At 37.3% G+C, this 24,718-nt stretch overlaps 1 protein-coding gene across 1 annotated transcript in view; it reads right to left on the bottom strand.

Moving 5' to 3' along the window:
• Window positions 1–2,082: 2,082 nt before the first annotated feature.
• CNTN1 (contactin 1) overlaps window positions 2,083–24,718 on the bottom strand; it is a 278,854-nt gene continuing 256,218 nt past the window's right edge. Inside the window, exon 24 of the mRNA XM_042948459.1 lies at window positions 2,083–2,799. Within this exon, the coding sequence (XP_042804393.1) occupies window positions 2,723–2,799 (77 nt within the window). The 3' untranslated portion in view covers window positions 2,083–2,722. The remainder of the gene's footprint in view (window positions 2,800–24,718) is intronic.

The raw sequence follows: 24,718 nt of genomic DNA, 5'->3' as shown, positions 1-24,718 counted from the left end.
TACTTAACAAGTAATATTTATTCCATGTAGTTGAATTTACAACGAAACCTTCTAGGGGAACCTGGGTGGCTCAGTCGGTTAAATATCCAACTCTTGATTTCGGCTCAGGTCATGATCTCATGGTTCATGGGTTTGAGCCCCGCATCAGGCTATGTGCTAACAGCACAGGCCTGCTTGACATTCTCTCTCTCTCTCTGCCCCTCCCCAGCACACTTTCTCTCAAAATAAAAAAATAAACTTAAAAAAAAAAAAAAGGAAAGAAAACCTTCTAAAAATGAGTTTTAAACTTTAGGTAAATTGAAAGGACAGTTGCTATTTTTTGGGTAACAGTAAGACATTTATTTCTTTATAATTTGTTTTCATTCATAAAAAGGACAAAGCACAGTCCTATACTACTCCATTGAAAAAATGATAAAAAATAACTAAAAAAATCAATTCAATATTTATCAGTATCAAATAAAACTACTATCACCTTTCCTGAAATACAAAGAAACAACAGATATGTCTATATCTATATAAAGTTTAATTAAGAATCTTGCGTCTTAAGCAGATGATACATTAGTTAGTTTGACAACAGTTTAAAACTGATGGTCCCAGTCAAATTTGTACAACTGTATGAGGAAATGAAAAGCTTGAGTTATCAGTGTATGAGAGATTATAATCTACCTTATCTCTGTCACAAATTTAAAATGAAACAACCTCCAAAGTCTGTTTTCTTCTTACCTTTCAGAACCATTTCATGCAAAATCTAACCAGTTTTGCTCTTTACTGCAATACATTAGAAATAAAAGGCGAGCATGCATTTGGCAAAAGATTTAGTTGTTGTCGATTATATAAAAATGCCCAACATGGGTCACATTGCAAAAGGAAAACCCCAAAGTGTAACAATGAAAACACAAACATTTGTACAGAAGGCTTACACCGTATTCGTTTCCCTAAAGTAGGAAGAGATTTTGTTTCTTTTTCAAATAATTATTTATTTTATGAAATCTGGTAATGCTTTTAAGACTGTTGACGTACTTCCACTGGGAAATCATCCATTTCACTTATTATTAAAAAGTTTAATTTTATAACAAAGAGTTGAATGTAAACTAATGACATATTTATTGATATTTTCATAATGAAAGCTCTAAACATTTACACATAGATATATAGTACAAAAATTATACAAATTAAAGAAAAGGGGGTAAAGTAGTAATAGTTCTATTTTGCTGCCTGTAAATATTTTTTTATGAACCTATAAGGTATCCTTTCTAAAAAGATAAACTCTATCTCTAATTAGCTAGCAAGGTTGTGCTAATAAAATAGGATTATACCTCCTGAATCATCAGACATTGCACTGTTTCATGAGCCAGCTAATCCTTTATTATTCCATTTCTCTCACACCCACACTCAAACACATTTCCTTGCATACCATGGAGAATGAAGAAATGTGCATCTTCCTTTTTACAACTTATGAAAACCTAAAGCACCAACACTTGGGAGACACCATTGGACACATTATTTGTCTCCTCCTGGCCTTCCAGTTTGCATACTTTCAAAGTACCATTAGCAACATATTGATTTGGTATTTTTAGCCAGTTTTCAGTATTGCATTGAAGTGGGAAATGAGTTTACTAGCAAATTAAAAAAAATAAGGTATATTGTATATTTTCCAACCTATAGGTGATTTCTTGATACCTTCAATAAAGAAAGCTTTTACTTAGAAATGGAGCACAAAAACAAAGATCCTTAGAATAGTATTAGATCACACTTATACTCACTTAACATTGTTTATTTCTAGCTGTGTAACGACTGTCACCTCTCAATTAAAAAATGAAAGCATTCTACTTTTCAAAATTCATTATTCTATGTATGAATAAATACAGCAATATGATGATACTCTAGAGAAGAGCTGTGATTTTTGAGGTTTGAAACTGATGATGAGAAAAGCATAAAATATTTTCAGAATATCATATAAAAGTAAAGAAAAACCTTCCTATGGTATGTTAACTTTACCACTAAAAATCTAACGTAAAATTATTACTGATTCTGAAAATCAAGCATTTAGAAAATTACTTACTTCCAAAATAAGAATACTGATAACAATTTCTAGAATTTGGTTTTCAATATTCAGAATCTTTCAACTCATTCAGTAAAATGAGTTGCTCATGGAATTTATGTCAAAATGTTTCAGTTATACTCTATTTTTTTTTTTCAAGAAAACTCAAAATGTCATGAATGATAGGGGCCATTCAAAAATATGCAGGACCCGAAACAGAGAATAGTACAAGAGACTGTTTTACTCTTACATTTACCACATACAATCAACATTTCAACCTCTATTATATTTCACAACTTGTTATTAAATTTAAAGCACCTGTGTATGGTGATTTTACTTTTCACTCTACAGCCTATAGTATTGAATTGAACACTGTAACTTGTCCCATTGGATTAAATCATGCAACTGTCACAGAATCAGGTTAAGTGGTTTATAAGGCATATTGGAACGAGTTAAAAATCATTTTATACCCATTTAAAAGTTTATTCTTTTGGACAAAGGGGTTCCTGAATGCCTCAGTCATAATGTGTGTTGTAAATCAGTTGGAGAGTTTGTTAAAGTATCATTTATTTGGCTTAGGGTGGAGCCACAGAAAATGGAAGGAATTATATTCATCATAGGGATGAAGGTGTCCTCTGTGTCCTCTAAGCTGGGCTGGGAGCAGCAGCTGTCACATCACACTCAGAAATCCAGGTAGACAAGGATGCCAAGGGCAGGCAGCAGTAAGCCAAGAAGGCTTGGTGATAGGGTGGATACACCTGCGAAGTAAATAAAAAAGTACATATTATTTCATTGAGAATGGCACTGTTTCTCATTTACCCTGCTTTGGGAAAGGCCAGATTATGTAGGCTTGAAAATCAAATGGTTCCTTTAAAAAAATTTCTCTGTTCTTAAGTAATATAAAGAAAAAAAAAACATTTGATCAAGAATTTTGTGTGTGAGAGCACATGACTCTCTACAACATGTTCTTATAAATCATTTATGATACGATCACAAATGCTTAGGTTTTCCCTATAATCCAGCTGTCCCAAATTCCTACAAGAAGGTGATAAGTGAAAAAACATATGGAAATAAGCAAACAAATGAAAAAACACAGAAGGTGTTAAAAAATAAGATAAAAAGATGTACTAAAAATACTAATAATGTTACCTGGTATAAAAACATCATGGGTATAGTAGATAAATTTTGCATAATTTCATATCCCAATAGTTTTAAGGCATTTAGGTGCTCAGACACAAATGATTTGAGTAATATATATATAATATAATATACATAATATATATAAATATATTTATATATATATAAATAAACAATATATATAATGTATATAATATATATATAATATATATGTATATATAATATATATATAAAATAGGTGCTCATCCCAACAGGTGCCCTCCTCAATACCCATCACCCACCCTTCCCCTCCCTCCCACCCCCCATCAGCCCTCAGTTTGTTCTCAGTTTTTAAGAGTCTCTTATGCTTTGGCTCTCCCTCACTCTAACCTCTTTTTTTTTTTTCTTTCCTTCCCCCATGGGTTCCTGTTAAGTTTCTCAGGATCCACATAAGAGTGAACACATATGGTATCTGTCTTTCTCTGTTTGGCTTATTTCACTTAACATGACACTCTCCAGTTCCATCCATGTTGCTACAAAGGGCCATATTTCATTCTTTCTCATTGCCACGTAGTACTCCATTGTGTATATAAACCACAATTTCTTTATCCATCAGTTGATGGCCATTTAGGCTCTTTCCATAATTTGCCTATTGTTGAGACTGCTGCTATAAACATTGGGGTACAAGTGACCCTATGCATGAGTACGCCTGTATCCCTAGGGTAAATTCCTAGCAGTGCTATTGCTGGGTCATAGGGTAGGTCTATTTTTAATTTTTTTAGGAACTTCCACACTGTTTTCCAGAGCGGCTGCACCAGTTTGCATTCCCATCAACAGTGCAAGAGGGTTCCCGTTTCTCCACATCCTCTCCAGCATCTATAGTCTCCTGATTTGTTCATTTTGGCCACTCTGACTGGTGTGAGGTGATAACTGAGTGTGGTTTTGACTTGTATTTCCCTGATGAGGAGTGACGTTGAGCATCTTTTCATGTGCCTGTTGGCCATCTGGATGTCTTCTTTAGAGAAGTGTCTATTCATGTTTTCTGCCCATTTCTTCACTGGGTTATTTGTTTTTCGGGTGTGGAGTTTGGTGAGCTCTTTATAGATTTTGGATACTAGCCCTTTGTTCGATATGTCATTTGCAAATATCTTTTCCCATTCCATTGGTTGCCTTTTAGTTTTGTTGATTGGTTCCTTTGCTGTGCAGAAACTTTTTATCTTCATGAGGTCCCAATAGCTCATTTTTGCTTTTAATTCCCTTGCCTTTGGGGATGTGTCAAGTAAGAAATTGCTATGGCTGAGGTCAGAGAGGTCTTTTCCTGCTTTCTCCTCTAAGGTTTTGATGGTTTCCTGTCTCACATTCAGGTCCTTTATCCATTTTGAGTTTATTTTTGTGAATGGTGTGAGAAAGTGGTCTAGTTTCAACCTTCTGCATGTTGCTGTCCAGTTCTCCCAGCACCATTTGTTAAAGAGACTGTCTTTTTTCCATTGGATGTTCTTTCCTGCTTTGTCAAAGATGAGTTGGCCATACGTTTGTGGGTCTAGTTCTGGGGTTTCTATTCTATTCCATTGGTCTATGTGTCTGGTTTTGTGCCAATACCATGCTGTCTTGATGATGACAGCTTTGTAGTAGAGGCTAAAGTCTGGAATTTTGATGCCTCCTGCTTTGGTCTTCTTCTTCAAAATTACTTTGGCTATTCGGGGCCTTTTGTGGTTCCATATGAATTTTAGGATTGCTTGTTCTAGCTTCGAGAAGAATGCTGGTGCAATTTTGATTGGGATTGCATTGAATGTGTAGATAGCTTTGGGTAGTATTGACATTTTGACAATATTTATTCTTCCAATCCATGAGCATGGAATGTTTTTCCATTTCTTTATATCTTCTTCAATTTCCTTCATAAGCTTTCTATAGTTTTCAGCATACAGATCTTTTACATCTTTGGTTAGATTTATTCCTAGGTATGTTATGCTTCTTGGTACAATTGTGAATGGGATCAGTTTCTTTGTCTTTCTGTTGCTTCCTTATTAGTGTATAAGAATGCAACTGATTTCTGTACATTGATTTTGTATCCTGCAACTTTGCTGAATTCATGTATCAGTTCTAGCAGACTTTTGGTGGAGTCTATCGGATTTTCCATGTATAATATCATGTCATCTGCAAAAAGTGAAAGCTTAATTTCATCTTTGCCAATTTTGATGCCTTTGATTTCCTTTTGTTGTCTGATTGCTGATGCTAGAACTTACAACACTATGTTAAACAACATTAGTGACAGTGGACATCCCTGTTGTGTTCCTGATCTCAGGGAGAAAGCTCTCAGTTTTTCCCCATTGAGGATGACGTTAGCTGTGGGCTTTTCATAAATGGTTTTTATGATCTTTAAGTATGTTCCTTCTATTCCGACTTTCTCGAGGGTTTTTATTGAGAAAGGATGCTGAATTTTGTCAAATGATTTTTCTGCATTGATTGACAGGATCATATGGTTCTTATGTTTTCTATTATTAACGTGATGTATCTCATTGATTGATTTACAAATGTTGAACCAGCCCTGCATCCCAGGAATGAATCCCGCTTGATCATGGTGAATAATTCTTTTTATATGCTGTTGAATTCGATTTGCTGGTATCTTATTGAGAATTTTTGCATCCATATTCATCAGGGATATTGGCCTGTAGTTCTCTTTTTTTACTGGGTCTCTGTCTGGTTTAGGAATCAAAGTAATACTGGCTTCATAGAATGAGTCTGGAAGTTTTCCTTCCCTTTCTATTTGTTGGAATAGCTTGAGAAGGATAGGTATTATCTCTGTTTTAAACGTCTGGTAGAACTCCCCTGGGAAGCCATCTGGTCCCAGACTCTTATTTGTTGGGAGAGTTTTGATAACTGATTCAATTTCTTCGCTGGTTATGGGTCTGTTCAAGCTTTCTATTTCCTCCTGAATGAGTTTTGTAAGTGTCTGGGTGTTTAGGAATTTGTCCATTTCTTCCAGGTTGTCCAGTTTGTTGGCATATAGTTTTTCATAGTATTCCCTGATATTTGCTTGTATTTCTGAGGGATTGTAATAATTCCATTTTCATTCATGATTTTATCTATTTGGGTCATCTCCCTTTTCTTTTTGAGAAGCCTGGCTAGAGGTTTGTCAATTTTGTTTATTTTTTCAAAAAACCAACTCTTGGTTTCGTTGATCTGCTCTACAGTTTTTTTAGATTCTATATTGTTTATTTCTGCTCTGATCTTTATTATTGCTCTTCTTCTGCTGGGTTTAGGGTGTCTTTGCTGTTCTCCTTCTATTTCCTTTAGGTGTTCTGTTAGATTTTGTATTTGGAATTTTTCTTGTTTCTTGAGATAGGCCTGGATTGCAATGTATTTTCCTCTCAGGACTGCCTTCGCTGCATCCCAAAGCATTTGGATTGTTGTATTTTCATTTTCGTTTGTTTCCATATATTTTTAAATTTCTTCTCTAATTTCCTGGTTGACCCATTCATTCTTTAATAGGGTGTTCTTTAACCTCCATGCTTTTTCCTGTGGTTGATTTCAAGCTTCATAGCATTGTGGTCTGAAAGTATGCATGGTATGATCTCAGTTCTTGTATACTTATGAAGGGCTGTTTTGTGACCCAGAATGTGATCTATCTTGGAGAAGGTTCCATGCGCACTCGAGAAGAAAGTATATTCTGTTTTTTGGGGATGCAGAGTTCTAAATATATCTGTCAAGTCCATCTGATCCAATGTATCATTCAGGGCCCTTGTTTCTTTATTGACCGTGTGTCTAGATGATCTATCCATTTCTGTAAGTGGGGTGTTAAAGTCCCCTGCAATTACCACATTCTTATCAATAAGGTTGCTTATGTTTGTGATTAATTGTTTTATATATGTGGGGGCTCCCGTATTCGGCGCATAGACATTTATAATTGTTAGCTCTTCCTGATGGATAGACCCTGTAATTATTATATAATGCCCTTCCTCATCTCTTGTTACAGTCTTTAATTTAAAGTCTAGTTTGTCTGACATAAGTATGGCTACTCCAGCTCTTTTTTGACTTCCAGTAGCATGATAAATAATTCTCCATCCCCTCACTTTCAATCTGAAGGTGTCCTCAGGTCTAAAATGAGTCTCTGGTAGATGACAAATAGATGGGTCTTGTTTTTTTATCCATTCTGATACCCTATGTCTTTTGGTTGGAGCATTTAGTCCATTTACGTTCAGTGTTATTATAGAAAGATATGAGTTTAGAGTCATTGTGATGTCTGTATGTTTCATGCTTGTAGTGATGTCTCTGGTACTTTGTTTCACAGGATCCCCCTTAGGATCTCTTGTAGAGCTGGTTTAGTGGTGATGAATTCCTTCAGTTTTTGTTTTTTTGGGAAGACCTTTATCTCTCCTTCTATTCTAAATGACAGATTTGCTGAATAAAGGATTCTCGGCTGCATATTTTTTCTGTTCATCACATGGAAGATTTCCTGCCATTCCTTTCTGGCCTGCCAAGTTTCAGTAGAGAGATCCGTCACAAGTCTTATCAGTCTCCCTTTATATGTTAGAATATGTTTATCCTTAGCTGCTTTCAGAATTTTCTCTTTATCCTTGTATTTTGCCAGTTTCACCATTATATGTCATGCAGAAGATCGATTCAAGTTACGTCTGAAGGGAGTTCTCTGTGCCTCTTGGATTTCAATTCCTTTTTCCTTCCCCAGATCAGGGAAGTTCTTAGCTATTATTTCTTCAAGTACACCTTCAGCACCTTTCCCTCTCTCTTCTTCCTCTGGAATACCAATTATGCGTAGATTATTTCTCTTTAGTGCATCACTTAGTTCTCTAATTTTCCCCTCATACTCCTGGATTTTTTTTTATCTCTCTTTTTCTCAGCTTCCTCTTTTTCCATAATTTTATCTTGTAGTTCACCTATTCTCTTCTCTGCCTCTTCAATCCGAACTGTGGTCGCCTCCATTTTATTTTGCAGCTCATTTATAGCATTTTTTAGCTCCTCCTGGCTGTTCCTTAGTCCCTTGATCTCTGTAGCAAGAGATTCTCTGCTGTCCTCTATACTGTTTTCAAGCCCAGTGATTAATTTTATGACTATTATTCTAAATTCACTTTCTGTTATATTGTTTAAATCCTTTTTGATCAGTTTGTTAGCTGTCGTTATTTCCTGGAGATTCTTTTGAGGGGAATTCTTCCATTTCTTCATTTTGGATAGTCCCTGGAGTGGTGCGGGACTGCGGGGCACTTGCCCTGTGCTGTCTTGAATAACTTGCGTTAGTGAGCGGGGCCTGCAGCCAGACCTGATGTCTGCCCCCAGCCCACCACTGGGGCCACAGTCAGACTGGTGTGTGCCTTCTCTTCCCCTCTCCTAGGGGCGGGATTCACTGTGGGGTGGCGTGGCCCGTCTGGGCTACTTGCACACTGCCAGGCTTATGGTGCTGGGGATCTGGCATATTAGCTGGGGTGGATTGGCAAGGTGCACAGGAGCGGGAGGGGCAGGCTCAGCTCACTTTTCCTTCAGAGATCCGCTTTGGGAGGGGCCCTGCAGCACCTGGAGGGAATCAGACCCGCCACCAGAGGGATGGATCCTCAGAAGCACAATGTTGGGTGTTTGCACAGGGCAAGAAAGTTCCCTGACAGGAACTGGTTCCCTTTGGGATTTTGGCTGGGGGATGGGCGAGGGAGATGGCGCTGGTGAGCACCTTTGTTCCCCACCAAGCTGAGTTCTGACGTCAAGGGCTCAACAACTCTCCTCTCGTTGTCCTCCAGCCCTCCTTCTCTCTGAGCAGAACTGTTAGCTTATAACCTTCCAGATGTTAAGTACCGCTTGCTGTCCGAACACACTCCATCTGTCCCCTCCACTTTTGCAAGCCAGACTCGGGGGCTCTGCTTTGCCGGTGGGCTGCCCCTCTGCCCGGGCTCTCTCCTGCCAGTCCATGTAGTGTACACTGCCTCTCTGCCCTTCCTACCCTCTTCTGTGGGCCTGTCGCCTATGCTTGGCTCCAGAGAATCCATTCTGCTAGTCTTCTGGTGGTTTTCTGGGTTTAGGCAGGTGTGGGTGGAGTCTAAGTGATCAGCAGGACGCAGTGAGTCCAGGGTCCTCCTATGCCGCCATCTTCCTATTAATTTCTGTGTATTCTTGATAATAGTAAATAACCTATTCAAATTTTTATATAAGGAAAAATTGCTTTGAGATACTATGTTATGAATTAAAAATAAAAGTGATGTCATGTACTCTGGACTTGAATTACATCTTGAGCTAATCATTACATCTAGAAGGGTTCCTCCTGTGGTCCAGTTTATGGGTGCAGGTATTGCCCACGTTGGAATTCTTGAGAAAAGGCTAACAAAGGGGATCAAGAAGGCACACTCTTCTTTTCCACTGTCCACATCTATTAGGCAGTATCTTCACTGAACACACTGCTGGGATGAATGCTGAGCTAAAAACTACAGTCAACAGCTCATAAATATAATAGATGTGTGTCAAGTTATAGACACAAGTTTTAGAAGTTATTCTGAAACCTTAAAACATTATTAGCTACCATACTAACAGTGACCCCAAACAGCCCTCTCTGTGGAATATTCCTCTTGTATTAGGAAGAGTCAGGGCATTTATCCTGACTCTCTAGTCATTAGAAGCACATTCCCATTCTCCACAGGATGGAAGATGATTGTGTCTATCTACAAACATGTATTTCACTAGTACCCTGTTAGTAGCATTGAGTACTGCATGGAAAACTTAAGAGAAGTATCATTTGACACAGATAAAAAAATAAGCAGGACGGTGAGGGTCAAAAGTGTGGGCAAACAAGAAGGGCAATATAAGTGGCTGCTTATAGTCCATTAATGCTGATGCTGCATAACATTATCAATAGCGATAACACTAATAGCAAACTATGAATGCTACTACTTCCTGATCTACAGCCATAAGACAGACACTACGCTGGCCAGTTGTATATATTATGACGTTAACACAACAGCCTGTAATGGTAGGTCTTACCATCCTGCTTTTATAGATTAGGTAACTCAGTGTCAGGTAAAATGACTTGCTCAAAGCCAATTGCCAGTAGACTGGCAGAGCCAGGTTTCCATCTCAGATTGGTCAGGCCCCAAAGGCCGTTTTCCATTTTCTGCCACTTTCTACAGATAGCTTTGGAAAAGGATCAGTTCTAGAAATGCATAAGGACGCTACCCTCCACACTTAAAAAGGCACAGAAGGAAAATTGTATGAGACATATAAGAAAGCACAGCACCTAAGTTGTTTCAAAGAGTCTTTGGATTCACGTAGTATTTTTTCATTCTATTTTTCTACATAGATATTTTAAAAATTATGCCACAGTCCACATGTTATTTTATTCTGACAAGGTGACCAATAGTAAACCTCAATTACACAGAAAAACATTAGTTTTCAAAGTCTGACCTAAGTTAAATGATCTGTTCTGAAGACTTTTGTCTGACAATGAGTGCAGGGTCTCTCTGTACTGCTGCGTCCTTTGACCACAAATTACATCGGTGATGGGTCCACATTCATGTACTTGCCTAAATGGTGGGTTGGCTCATACAAACTTTGGCTGCAGAAAGAAGTTTAGGCAATTGTGGATGCCAGCTTGAAGTTTTGGTGTTAGTATGAAAACCAAATACAATTTCATAATTTGTGGCTTCAACATCAGGATATTTGATTTATTTTAAATAAACTCTTCATGTTTATGTGTGTTATATTTAATTTCTCTAATGGCTCAAGCTTATGTAATTGTGGTCTTCATCTTCAATTCTCTTCCACATTCCAAGCACAAATTAGAGACCTGACTGAATTACTATTTAAAGGGCATTTTAAATGTGGGCTCCCCTTATTCTTCAAGGGTTTTCAATATATATTGGTTTTATATCTAACAAAACGTATATCAAAATAATGCTATCAAGCACAATGTCATAATTATATGGTAAGTAGTAAACATATATTTTGCTTTCACATATTTACTGCATGTCAAACATGAACATGTGAATCATTTTTCCCTATCAGAACAAAACCAAAGCCAATTTAGAGTAATATATTTTTTCTACTGGATTTTCTTGATTTTTTTTTTACCTAACCTTCACTGATCTATTATTTCTTTCAGAAAGGATTCCTAATGGAGGGAGTTTTATGTTGAGAAGGGAAATTCTAATTAAAAGTTAAGCAGTGCTTAACCATCTTTGCAAGTTTTATGATAAGCAGAGAACCATTCTAGTCAGTTTTTAATACAGATCTACTTTCTTGTTTTTTTTCCATTTATTTATTTTGAGAGAGTGAGAACAGGGGAGGGGCAGAGAGGGAGAGAGAGAATCCCTAGCAGGCTCCACACTGTCAGTGTAGAGCCTGATGGGGGGCTTGAACTCATTGACTGTGAGATCATGACCTGAGCCAAAATCAAGAGTCGGATGCTTAACTGACTGAGCCACCCAGGCATCCCACAAATCTCTTTTTTGATGCTTCAATTTGGACATTATAGTCCAATCCAAATTGCTACTGCTTAGCTCTTGTGCATGATGCCATGGGACAGAGAAGTTCATTCTTGTGGTGTCACTCTTTGTGTTCACACTGTTCATATTTCTAAATTGTAAACACTTCAGGAAAAGGAATAAACCCAAACTGTATTTTCAGCTGGGATGACTAATACCAAGTGCTGCACATAGTGAATACTTGATCTGTAATGTTATAATATAAATAATCTTAACAGCTAGAAGCCCTTAACCTTTTCTGATTAAGGGTACAAGTTGGGAGAGAAAGCGAAAGGGTAGGAAAGGGGGCTTAATAAAGAAGACAAAGGAAACCACTGTGATCTGTAGTGGAACCGTTGGTATTTCCTTACATTTTATATTCTTTCTATTCCATAATCTCTCTAACTTTTAGGGATCTGGGGCAAGGAAAGGGGTTATCCATTCCTATAAATGCTTTTCTTCAGGAAATCCCGGGTTTTTTTCTCCATCAGGGAGAGGATATTGAAAAAAAAACCAAAACACAACAAAAAGGCATTTATTGTGGTATGTGGCTGGCTCAGTCAGTAGAGCATGTGACTCTTGATCTTGGGTGGTGAGTTTGAACCCCACATTGGGAGTACAGATTACTTAAAAATAAAATCATTTTAAAAAACCATCTATCTATTTTACCACTTGGTTGTGGAATCCCCTGATGTGTCTTGTTAGAACATTACTTCAGATTCTTTCAGTCTTATAACTGGCCCCGGACTTAGGGAAGAAAGATTTTAGATAAGATGGTTGATTCCCCACAACCTAGAGGCATGTTTACTATACATTCACTGTATTAGGTACGTATCAGTGGGTGTTTGCTATTGAAATTTGTCAAGTTAACAGAACATTTGTTGGGATAGCAGCAAACTTAAGTCAAAGAGTAGAAATCTGTCTGGCACTGAGAGTGGAAATCAGATTAGATGGAAAAAGAACAAAGCCACATGTCATTATTCAGGTTAGTGTGAAAGACACAGATAATGCCAACTGTAAGCTTCACTGGAGATACTTCAGAGGTCAAGCCACAGCTACAAAATTCCATAATGGCCCCTTCATTGAGGGGCTAGTGCTGTGTTACCCATGATGCCCCCGGTCTGCTTTACTTCCCATCTATTACTGGGAATACTCAATTGATCAACCGCCCTCCACTCATGATGGCCCCCCAACCCTAGTTAATTTCTGCTTCTCCTATCCTTGCTTGGGAAACAGCAGGTCCAGAACTGATTGTTAACTCCCTTACACCCTGCTCTGAATTCTTCAGCAGGAACTCAAGCCTTACGTAAGAAGCTTCTCCATCTCACTTGAGTGGTATTCCACAACTGCTCTGGCTTGTTTCTTTGCTGCATCCAGTCTGACTACATGTCAGACTACAGGTTTGTGCTTGGTCTTCAGCTGTGTAGGTTTTCACAGAATCAAGAGGCAAACATGAGGATCAGTAAGGAGATCAGTGTCCTGGTAGGAGCTGTAAAGCTGCACTGGCAATAGTAGTAGCATGTGGCAGATAAGAATAAGGCCTCTGGGGAGAGGCAAAGAAGGCAAAGTCCAAATCCTGACTCTGCCTTTTACTGGCTAGGTAATCTTTAGTGTGTGTCTTAATCTTTTTATGCCTCAGTTTCTTCAGCTATAAAATGAAGATAATAATATGTCTCATGGCTTTATTGTGAGAATTGAGAAGATGTCTATTAATGGTTCTTATATATATTTTAGCAGAAATCTGTAGAAGCAATCATACGTGGAAGTCCATGACTGAACTAAGAGGAAAAGGGATGCTTTATTCAAAGATGTGCCTGGAGAAGGAGACTAGAGACCTTTGCCTCCTCCATGGTCATGCTGGTACTTGTACTCCCGCAAGCCCATCACTCCACACAGCATGTGGAGATCTGCTTATCACAGTTTGAAAACAGCTGCCTTATGTAAAGCACTTCAGAAAATGCATGGCTAATAGAAAATTCCTGTAAATTGTAGTAATTCATACTACATTTGGCCTGTGCCCACGTGGAGGAGGGGCAGACAGAGATGGGGACAGAGGCAGAAGTAGGCTCCATGCTGACAGTGGAGAGAGTGATGCAGGGCTTGAACTAATGAACTGTGAGAGCATGACTGAGCCAAAGTTGGACATTTAACTGACTGAGCCACCAGGCACCCCTGATACTGTTCATTTCTTGCAATAGATTTCTTGCACTATATTTTTTGAAAAGTAGATGGGTGAAAAGCAAAGAAAAACAATAAAAAAGGCAGGTGTCCCTTGCATACAACCTACATTTGAGACATACATGTCTACTTACCGTTCCCCAATCACACACATGTCCTTTTAGTGCACAAATATTCCTAGAATGCCCTTCCACCTATTGAGACTGGGCATACTGAACTTTATTGTAGTGGTCTAGCTCAAGTGTTATCTCCTCTGAGGTATTATAGTTGGGATCTTTGGTTTCTGGTAACAGGAACCCAACTAAAGAGCCAATGTCATACGGATTTTGGACAACTAGAGCCAGAGACTTCAACCTCTGTGTCTTCCGTGTTGCTGACTTTCATCTCTTCTTCCTTTGCATATTGCCTCAAATTCTCAGACACACTTCTCCTCAACACACACAAGAGCACTAGGCTCGCTGTCATATATTCTCAAGAACAAAATGACGACATCTTTTTACCCAAATTCCAGTGAGAAAACTGTGAAGGAAAGATTCTGATTTGCAGAGTCTGGATCAAACAGCCACTCCCAGACCAACCACTGTGGCTGAATTAGTGAATTTCTGTAATAGAACCAGCTTGGAACAGGTTCCCATCCCTTTACTAATCAGTGTGGCCAAGGAGACAAGGTGACTTAAGAAGATGTCAATGTTCATTCTGATCTCAGGAGGGGGTACCTTCCCCAGGGAAAGAGCTATGAGGATCAAGAAGCAAAATAAGAGTTCTGAGAGAAAATGCGAGCACACTTCAACTAAAAAGTACAAATGCCCACTGAGTCACCAAAGTAACATAGAATAATCCTTAGCTCCTAAATTTGTTGACTATGGTATGCTTTTTGTCAAGGAATAAGTCACAAGAATAATATTCTGCCCATAACTTTGGAAAATGTGTTTTGTGGTAATTGGAAAAATATGTTTCAGATAATTGCTCACCTAACTTGCCTTCCTCAACTTTTACATATTTTTCCAATTCCAACCAAAATAAGAAAAGCAAGTGATCTATTTAGCTACTGAAGATTTAAGGACTAATTATTTCTGTAAACTAGTCACAGTAATGGGGCCATTTTTATGAGTAAACATTGAAAGTCACTCAGGATGGGTGCAACATTAGATACTGTAAGCCTGGAGGCTACTTTTCTTTTTTGGGGGGGAGGGGGTGGAGTACACAAATATGTATGGTTATATTTACCCTAAGATCTGAATTTCAGCAGCAGTGATAATTACATAAAGGACGAGCTAAGAAATTTAATAAACTACTATGGTTGGGTCTACATAAGATCTGCATTTCTGACCTTATTTATTTGTACAGGAAGACCTAGAAAGAGTTTGTCATTTTACAAATTCAATCAATCATAAGGATTTAGTCTTGTTAAGAAGTGGTGAAGGGTTTATTTTTGGTTAGCGTAACCCACTGGGAATTCTCCATCTATCTTTTACTAATTATATACCCTTCAGCAAACTATTTAATTATATCTGCTTCTCCACTGGATTGTTGTATGAAGTTGGAAATGATACTTATTTTCTTAAGTTTTGTGGCAGAATTGGGTGAAAACAAGGGTTAAAGAAGGAAGAGCTGTTTCTGACTTTGAGATACTGAAATGTAACTTAAAGTATGGGTGTGTTTTCTTACAAAGACAATTAAGACAAAAATTAGGCAATCCAATTTTCTCACAGGACTTAACACTTGAGCAATGTTTGCCATTGAGGCAAAACCAAATTACTTTAAAATGTTATTTAAAAATTTTCCTTGACTATTGGGATTTTATGAAAATATTGGATTTGGTTGAGTCATTTCTGGAATTTCCATACTTTCTGTCTCTTCTTTGCATACTTTCTCTTGCACGGTTCTCCTGCCCTACCAGCCCCAGGTTCCCACCCCATTCTTTATCCCATCTAAATGCTATCAATAACGAGGGTTTAGAATACAGCTGATGTATAAAACTGAAAAACTTATAAAGTAGGAAAGTTTTACTTGCCTGGAAACTGGCATAAAATTTGCAATAAAACGCCTACAATTCAGTGAGGTTAATGTTAAAATTTCCTTTAGGCCATATACCAAAATTATTTTTATAAATTGCCTAGTGCTTATTAAAAATTAGAGGAGGTGACTTTTTAGAAAGGTAGTTGGATTTTCTTCAAATAGGTCTCTAGGGGAAAATGCTGAGACATGTTTCAGTTCTAAATCAATTATTATTAGCGCTAACTACCTGCCCTTGACAAAAATGAAGTAATGGATATTTACCCAGTTGGTTTTAAAGTTTCTGGGGGAAAAAAAGCAAAAGGGAAATCAGAAAATAAAATGAGTTTGTTCTTTGAGTTACAAATTTTTTCTGAACTTTTTCATCATTTTTTTTCTTTAGATATCTATTTTTTATGGTGTCTATCAGCTTACTTATTTTGCTTTTGGTAATTTTGTCTCTGTATGTCTCTTTGAGATGGGAAAATACTAAGCTTTGTGGAGAAGGAAAAAGACAGCCTAAGGCCTACTTCCAGTTCTTCCAAGAGCTAGTTGTATAACTTCAGGCAAGATAATATTTGGACTCAAGATGTGGCTCTGAGGCTGGTGTGATCTTTGGCTATTTTACTTGTCAAGGATGTGGATTTTCCTTCTGGAAAATGATAGGGTTCAATGTTATAAGTCCTAAGGTTCCTAGTATGGCCATGAGTCTATGATTCTAAGCAAGCCATAATGTATTTAAGAATATCAAACACTGAGCCATCAAATTTGCAAACATATTTGTTATATTTCCCCTCATTTATAATAATCAAAGTTGATACTAGTTTATAAATACACATTAAAAGTTTGATCATGTAAGTGATAGTGGCTTTGATGGTTTTCTCCAAATTCATGCAACCCGCTAATCTTTTTTTGGCAGGGGTACGTAGTTTGCTGGCAGCTTATCTTAGCAATTGTACTCTTTCCTTACTGTTGACTCTGGCCCTTTCCATGTCAGAATGCTAGACTGCCAGGATGCATTTCCTCTTTGAGAAAGAAACGAGCATTTACAATACAATGATGACCAAGTATTTGCTGGGAAATGTGAAAGTACCTTCCAACTGCCTATTGGCCAACAAGCATATGCTCAAACAACCTACTTTGATATGTTTTGGGCAAGATAAGACTGTAACTATGAGGGCCTTTTAGATTAGCTTACCTAGTCCTGAAGAAATGCAAGGTGATGTTTTCACAAGAGCATGAGACTTCACATTAGAAAGAATTCTATTTGAATATGTTTGCCCTCAGTGCTCTATGTGAATGTATTTGAATATATTTGTCCTCACAAGGTACTTAAGCCTTCAGAGCCTCCATTTCCTTATCTATAAAATGGGGAATGTAATACACAGCAGGGTATTTGTGATAATTAAATGGAAAAAATGCTAAAAATGTAAAGTAAAGGTCATCTGATAATTATAAATTTGAAATATGAAATATAATTCGTGCACTAAAACAATTATTTCATGAATTTTTAATGAGAATACACTGAGCCGGAGGTGAGACAGAGAAGACCCAGACCTCAGTATTTGGGTCGCATTCTACACCAAATGTGCAACATGTATATAATGGATTTCATGGGTTTATTTTTTTTCAACTTATATGAAACTTCTAATGAATAACATTCAAATTATTTGTGATTAATTCACAAACAACCAGAGTCAGCTTGTTAGATCTCTGCATTTGGCTTTGGAAACAGCTGTTAGAACATTCTTACATGGGTAGCCCTTGCTTTGTGGAATGCATTAAACTACCACGAGAATCAGTTTTTTCTCAACCTTGGTTAAAGTTAGAGAGACTGGGGACTTAAAATGCCTATTCTAGTTTGCCATACTCGTAAAAACAAATACTAAAATCCTCTCCTCCTCCTCCCTCGCCTTCCCTTTCCCCATTCAGTTTTTGAGATAAAAGGACAGTGAGTAGAGTCAGAAAGTTTAAGAATTTGTGTGTGCCCCTTGCCACGGCTAGTGGTGCCCTCTTTAGTGCTAGGCTTGAAGAACCACTTGAGCACATCGGGGACTAATACCTCCTGGACATTTTCAGGAGCTACAGACACATGGTTTATTGGGTTTACTTACAGATGAAGAAAGACTGTTCTGTGCACCTCCTCCACTGACACACTCGCTGGTTCTATAGCTTTGCCTCTTCATGCTTTTGGGAGACCAGCTAGTGTTTTAGCTTATTGACAATAAAGAGGAAGAGCAAAACCTACTGGTCATGACAGTCAATTTTCCTTGAACTCATAATTGTATCTAATCAAAAGAAATCCAAACTAAGGGAAATAGGCAGATATGTCTTCCCACAAAGCCGAGTTCTTCTCAGTTCTGTTCTTTTCTTTTACTTTATTTTATTTTATTTTAGAGAGAGGGAGAGTGTATGAGTCAGGGAGGGAGCCACAAGGAGAGAGGGAGAGAGAGAGAGAGAGAGAGAGAGGGAGAATCTTAAACAGACTCTTAAGCATGCTCAGTGCAGAGCCTGATGAGGGGCTCCATCCCACAACTCAGACCTGAGCTGAAATCAAGAGTTGGAAGTTCAACCAACTTAACCACCCAGGTGCCCCATCAGTTCTTATCTTATATAAACTTGAGTAAATGATCTTTTGCTGATTTTAATACCCATATTCAAGGTCAGGGTGGTGCACACTGTTTTTATGTGAGACAATGGAATCCAAAAAGCTTACTCTATCATGTGGCAGGATGTCATGACTATTCATGCACAGAGGGTCTACTTTCTATAGGCATCCCTAAAATTGTAGGAAATGTGACATATTTCTAGGAGACACACATTTACATGCATATTGCTGGTACCAGTATTTGTGGGACACATCACTCCCCAGTTGTAGGAAAGGATAGGTATGCAGTTATTTAAAATTGGCTTAGAATAGCAGGCCCTTCAAAAAGACAAGAACTATGAATAACATAGGGCACTCTGTCAATTGGCGCTATGAGCCCCAAAGTGGGAGTTGTGTCTAGCTTTATGTGGCTCTTTTGTGGGACCCTAATTAGTAGCAGTAACTCAAGTGGCTAGCCTGCCTGGGGGTAATTTCCACGTCTCATGCCTAGTTTTATTAAAGTATAGATGCAGATTAATTTCTATTTAAATTTTAGCTCTGTCTTTTAAAATAAAATCTTCATCTAACGATGAGGAAAACTCTAAAATTTAAATATACAGATAGTAATAGGAGAATAAAAAGGAGATTTTTAAAAGTCATTTCATTTAGGGGCACCTCAGTGGTTCAGTCAGTTAAGTGTCCAACTTTCGCTCAGGTCATGATCTCAGTTGGTGACTTCGAGCCTGGCATCAGACTTTCTTGTCAGCACAGAGCCCACCTCAGATGCTCTGTCTTCCCTCTCTCTATCCCCTCCCCTGCTGGTTGCTTCTCTTTCTCTCTCTCAATAAATAAATAAACTTTAAAATTATTTCATTTATCCTAAGTTTTCTGGACAATCTGACCCATAACACAGCACCAACAAATATCCATTCAATGGATTGATTTTTTTAAAATAATTTATGATGTGCCAACTCTGGGGAAGTTGTAACATGCTATTTTGTGTAAGCCGTATAATACACAGTTGAAGTATCGTTATCCTCACATATAGATGAGGGGCCTAAGGCTCAGATTTGCCCACCTAGGAAAAGTAAAATGAAGTGTTGAACTGAAACCTGACTGTAAGCCCAGTGCTATTTTCCCTACCACACAGATGCTTCATGAGTGTCTCTTACTATGGCTAGAGAATGCAGTGATCCAGCCTACCTAATGTAATGAGCTGAGGGTTGGAAATTACTACCCATATCTAAGCACCTCCACAGCGGAAACAGCCAAAAATCTTAGTTCTCCACTGGTTTCACTTGGTGATTCAGAGACCTTGGGAGCTTTCCCAGGGTAAAACTGTGACAAAAGGACCATTTGATCTTTCTTGATTCATCTTTGCTTTGGTGTTCTGACAAATGAGTGACTTACCTGTTTAAGGTAGTATTTTGGTAGTTAAGATTTTCCTTCCTAATAGGAACCTGAACTCATTTGTTTGTCAGACCTTGAGGCCTCACTGCAGGATTCAGTGTCATCCCTCTATCAGCAAGGATTACTTGGTGTATCTCTGTTTTTCCACATGCACATTCAGTTCTTCTAAGAAATGGTCCAAATTCACTGAATTTCTACAACTATTATAAGGATCACAACCAGCTGATTCTTCTTTTTGCACTTCCCCAGGAGAAACAATTTCTCAGCTGTTTTAATGATATAGTCTGAAACATGGAAGGAGTTGCTGGCTGAAACTCATCACTGATTACTCTAAAAGATTTCTGAGTGTGTGCTTGTTTAAAGCCTCTCAGCCAGAAGATTATAACATAATCCAATCACTTTGGATGGTGTCTGCATGGAATTTTCACTCTGTTTATACATTTTCCAGAATTCTCTTTCCAGAAAGCTCATCCTCAGTCTTATTGTCAGGTGCTAAACTCTGAAATTATAAGTTCTTTTCAAATTCTTTAGTCTCAAAAAAGTGGAGACAAGAAGATTGGCTTTCATCACTTCCGCAAAGAGTTTATTTTAAAAATCAGCAAAGTAGTTACTCCTTGCTAACCACGAGGAATTCTGGGAAATACTTAAGAAACCATTTTGTTTATATTGAACAAGCCAAATTCCCACACAGTGAGTGGAAATTGAACTTCTTTCAACATTTGTCTGTATTCCTAACAGTAGTGCCATTTTTCTTCTAGTCACTTCATTATACATTTTTTGGAGTCATCACTGTCTTTCTTCCATTACGACTTGCGCCTTGTGCCTTTATGCCTCTTGACAGTGCATTTTATACAGAGAGACTTTTAGACATTGATGATATGCTAACATGTTTTAAATAACTCATAATTAATTTTCTAGGTATTGAGACAAGTATTATAAAATCTAGAAAGAAGTTTGAGACTAATGATTTGTTTTGACATAGTATGTCTTAACTGGACTGTCCTACCTCTCATTTACCTGAGCTGTTTTTTCTATGTTAGAGTTCTTCAGAATTTGTCACTGAACATCTTCTTTCTCCCTATATTCTCTTTGCTCTGTCACTGTCATTGTTTTTATAAAATGTGCCCACTGAATTTCTGAATTACTTAGCTCAGTCAATGATGTTGCCATGGACTCATTATTCATAAGAGAAAACACAGAATCATTTGCAAAACCGTTTTGCCCTCATTTGCAATGTACCAACTTGGCCACCAAGCATAACTGAAGAATCTCTCTGTTCCACTTTCTCTACTGCCTCTGCCTTAGTAATCCAGGACCTCATCACCTCCTATTCAAACATAAGAAAAAGTAAAATATGAAAAAAAACCCAAATCATAAATTCAATATGCCCCTTTCTCACAGTCTGAATAAAATAATCTATACTCTACTTATTTCTACCCTACCCTCCTTTTTTTGAATGCCACATCCCAAATGCACTAAATACGATGCCATTTTTATGTGTTCTTACAGTCAACATTTGTTTCCTTGGACTTGAACTCCCTTTATTCCTGGAAAATTCTCACTGATATTACTAGATTCATCAAACATGCCATTCCTTAAAACAGTTATACGTTGATTTAATCACTTTCTCTCTGTCCTTGCTTCTATAACATTTGATAGATGTGCCACAATTATTTTTCTGCCTCCTATTCTCCATGAGCTCAGAACTCCTGGAGAATACACACTATGTTCCTATTCTTCTTTAAACTTCCCGGGACCAAGTCTTATCTAACACGTTTGGTGCTCAGTAAGGTTTTACTGAATGGGTTGAACTAATGGTCAAAACCTTTTTTTTTTTTTTTTTTTACATTTAATCACCAGCTGCTGCTTTGGATTCCCCTTCTGCTATAGTTCTGTGCAGGGTCTGTTTATCTATGCATGTCCCAGAGGACCATTCCTGAGAAAAAGTATTATAAAGAATTAGTGTCCCTATAAAACCCCCACTTGTCTTAGACTCAAAATCAAGCAATCATTACATCTAATCACATCCACTAGAGTACTCAATTTGTAAATATGAACAAGCAAGGTCAGTTGATCATCCAACTCTGGATTTTGGCTCAGGTCATGATCTTATGGTTTCTGACATTGAGCCCCACGTCTGGCTCTGAGCTGACAGTGTGAAGCCTGCTTGGGATTCTCTCTCTCCCTCTTGCTCTGCCCCTCCCCTGCCTTGTTCTTTCTCTGTCTCTCTATCAAAATAAATAAATAAATATTTTTAAAAATACTAGGCATTAACAGAAATTCTTACTTGATAGAAAAATGCTTACAATCAAATATGCCTTAGGAAATATTTATAATTCTGAGTTTAATATTGCCTATAATGTATATTCTTTCTTTTTCTTTTAATATCGATGCTGTAACTCCTGGCATTTATTACTTAATCAATTATAATTTATAACTTATTTATTTATTTTTATTTTTTTAATGTTTATTTATTTTTTAGAGACAGAGAGAGAGTTTGAGCAGGGAAGGGTCAGAGACGGAGACATAGAATCTGAAACAGGCTCCAGGCTCTAGCTGTCAGAACAGAGCTGGACATGGGGCTCAAACTCACGAACCATGAGCTCATGACCTGAGTACGACACTTAACCCAGAGCCACCCAGGTGACCCAAATTGTCTTATGTCTTTTTTTGAACCCAAAGTTCTACATAAGTGTAATAACTCAACAGATATAAGATAGTATCTTTTATTGTAATTTTTAGATACACCTTTAAATATAACTCACTTTTTAAAAAAATCTTTTTAATGTTTTTATTTATTTTTGAGACAGAGAGAGACAGAGCATGAGCAGGGGAGGGGCAGAGAGAGAGGGAGACACAGAATCTGAAGCGGGCTCCAGGCTCTGAGCTGTCAGCACAGAGTCTGACCCGGGCTCAAACTCACAGACCACAAGATCATGACCTGAGCTGAAGTTGGCATTTAACTGATTGAACCACGCCGGCGCCCCAGATTGTATTATGTCTTTACTTGAACCCAAAGTTCTACAGAAGTGTAATAACTCAACAGGTATAAGATAGTATCTTTTTTGTAATGATTTTTAAACATATCTTACTTAGTTTAAATGTTTTAAGGATCAGTTAAATTTCTTTTAGGTAAAGAAAGCTTTTCAGTCCTAGGTAAAACACAAAAAATAATATATGGCTTCAGGGAGCTGCAAAAAGATGTGTTCAGCCATCAAAATCACCCTTACAAAAGGCAAAGTAATTAACAAAATCACAAAATAACCAGTTTTCCAGAAATGAGCAATCCTCTAAAAGACCAGCTCTGTGTTATTAGCAGAAAAATATATTCAGGGAGAACAAAAGAGACAGAAACTAAATACATTTTTATCTGTGTAGGACTTTATTCTCTATATCAAATTCATGTTGGGTATCAGGTACCCATGTCAGTATATTTATATGTTTGGAGGTTTAGGCAGCACTTAATGACTATATAAAAAGAAAGAATGTGCTTCCATTTATAAAAACCAAAGCTCTCTCCAAAACCTCGGAATATATAATGTTACTACATTAGTTGAGGTATTTGGAAGAATATATATAAGAATTATGATGGCTATATATTTCATATATGGTAGCACCATTTTCCCTACTTCCAATCTTTCTCTATTAAGCTGGTTTGCCTTGTGTTTCAGGTTTCTCCTTGAATTACAATTTCTTTGTAATCTTAGAATCATATATAACAGTTCTCCAGTTGTCATGAAAATCATCATACTAAATAATAAGCACTTTTTAATTGTGTCAATTTTTCATTTTTAACATTTTCTCTAGATTTTATTTTATTTTAGAATACGTTCTTTATGACTTGCTATATTTAAAGAATTTCTTTTTATCTTATATTTCAATCTTATATTTTAATCATGCATATGTTAGAAATCTGATACATGTGTCTTGTAGTTCTTGAGGGTCAATACATGCTCTTTAGACATTTATGATCTGTGTTCTTAAGACATTTTAACACATCACTATTTATTTAGGTAACTTTTTTTGCTAGTTAATCTGGGAAAATAAATATTGAGTCGAAATGCTTTGCCAGGGTTTTTGGAGAATAAAATATAAATATTTACCTATAAGTTATATGCTTCCTAATTCTAAAAAGGTTTTAAGATAGTTTGCAAAGATACATAAATTATGACAAAGGAAAAATAAGGAAATTGAGAAGAAGGAAAATAAATTTAGGAAAAAATAGACTAAGCTAGGAGAAAATGATATCAAAATAGCAACAACAACATGCACCAATGCTGCTACTAATATTACTAATATTTATTAAGTAGTTATTTAAAAAGCACTTTACTTACATTCACATATCTTCAATTAAAATATACAATGACCTATATACTTTGCTATAGGTATGTCAGAAATATGGCTCTGAGCTTTGGCCAAGCAACACAGAGAAATAGATCAGTCATTAAGTTAATTATCCAAATGATAAACAAACAAACAAATAAAAACAAAAACAGGTAATGTGCTCAAGAAAGGCTTTTCTATTTCTGGTCCTGAGATAAGAGGTTAAGGGGCAGTCCATCTGGGCAGGTCCCTGGAATAACAATCCATCATGATGCTAACACAATACTAGAAATGCAACAAATTAGGAAAGTATTTTTTTTTTAACTTTTCTTAATGTTTTTATTTATTTTGAGAGACAGATCAGGAGCAGAGGAGGCACAGAGAGAGAGGGAGACACAGAATCTGAAGCAGGCTACAGGCTCTGAGCTGTCAGCCCAGAGCCTGATGTGGGGCTTGAACCCATGAACCATGAGGTTGTGACCTGAGCCAAAGCTGGATGCTCAACCGACTGAGCCACCCAGTCACCCCAGAAAGTTTATTTACCAGAGGGGTTGTTTTTCATCTCCCCTCCCTCACCTGAATTCCTTTTCATGGAAAGTACTGTATTGAAGGAAGATA

This window comes from Panthera leo, chromosome B4, assembly GCF_018350215.1.
Source record: "Panthera leo isolate Ple1 chromosome B4, P.leo_Ple1_pat1.1, whole genome shotgun sequence".
Classification (NCBI taxonomy): Eukaryota; Metazoa; Chordata; class Mammalia; order Carnivora; family Felidae; genus Panthera; species Panthera leo.
This window is presented reverse-complemented; position numbering and strand designations above follow the sequence as displayed.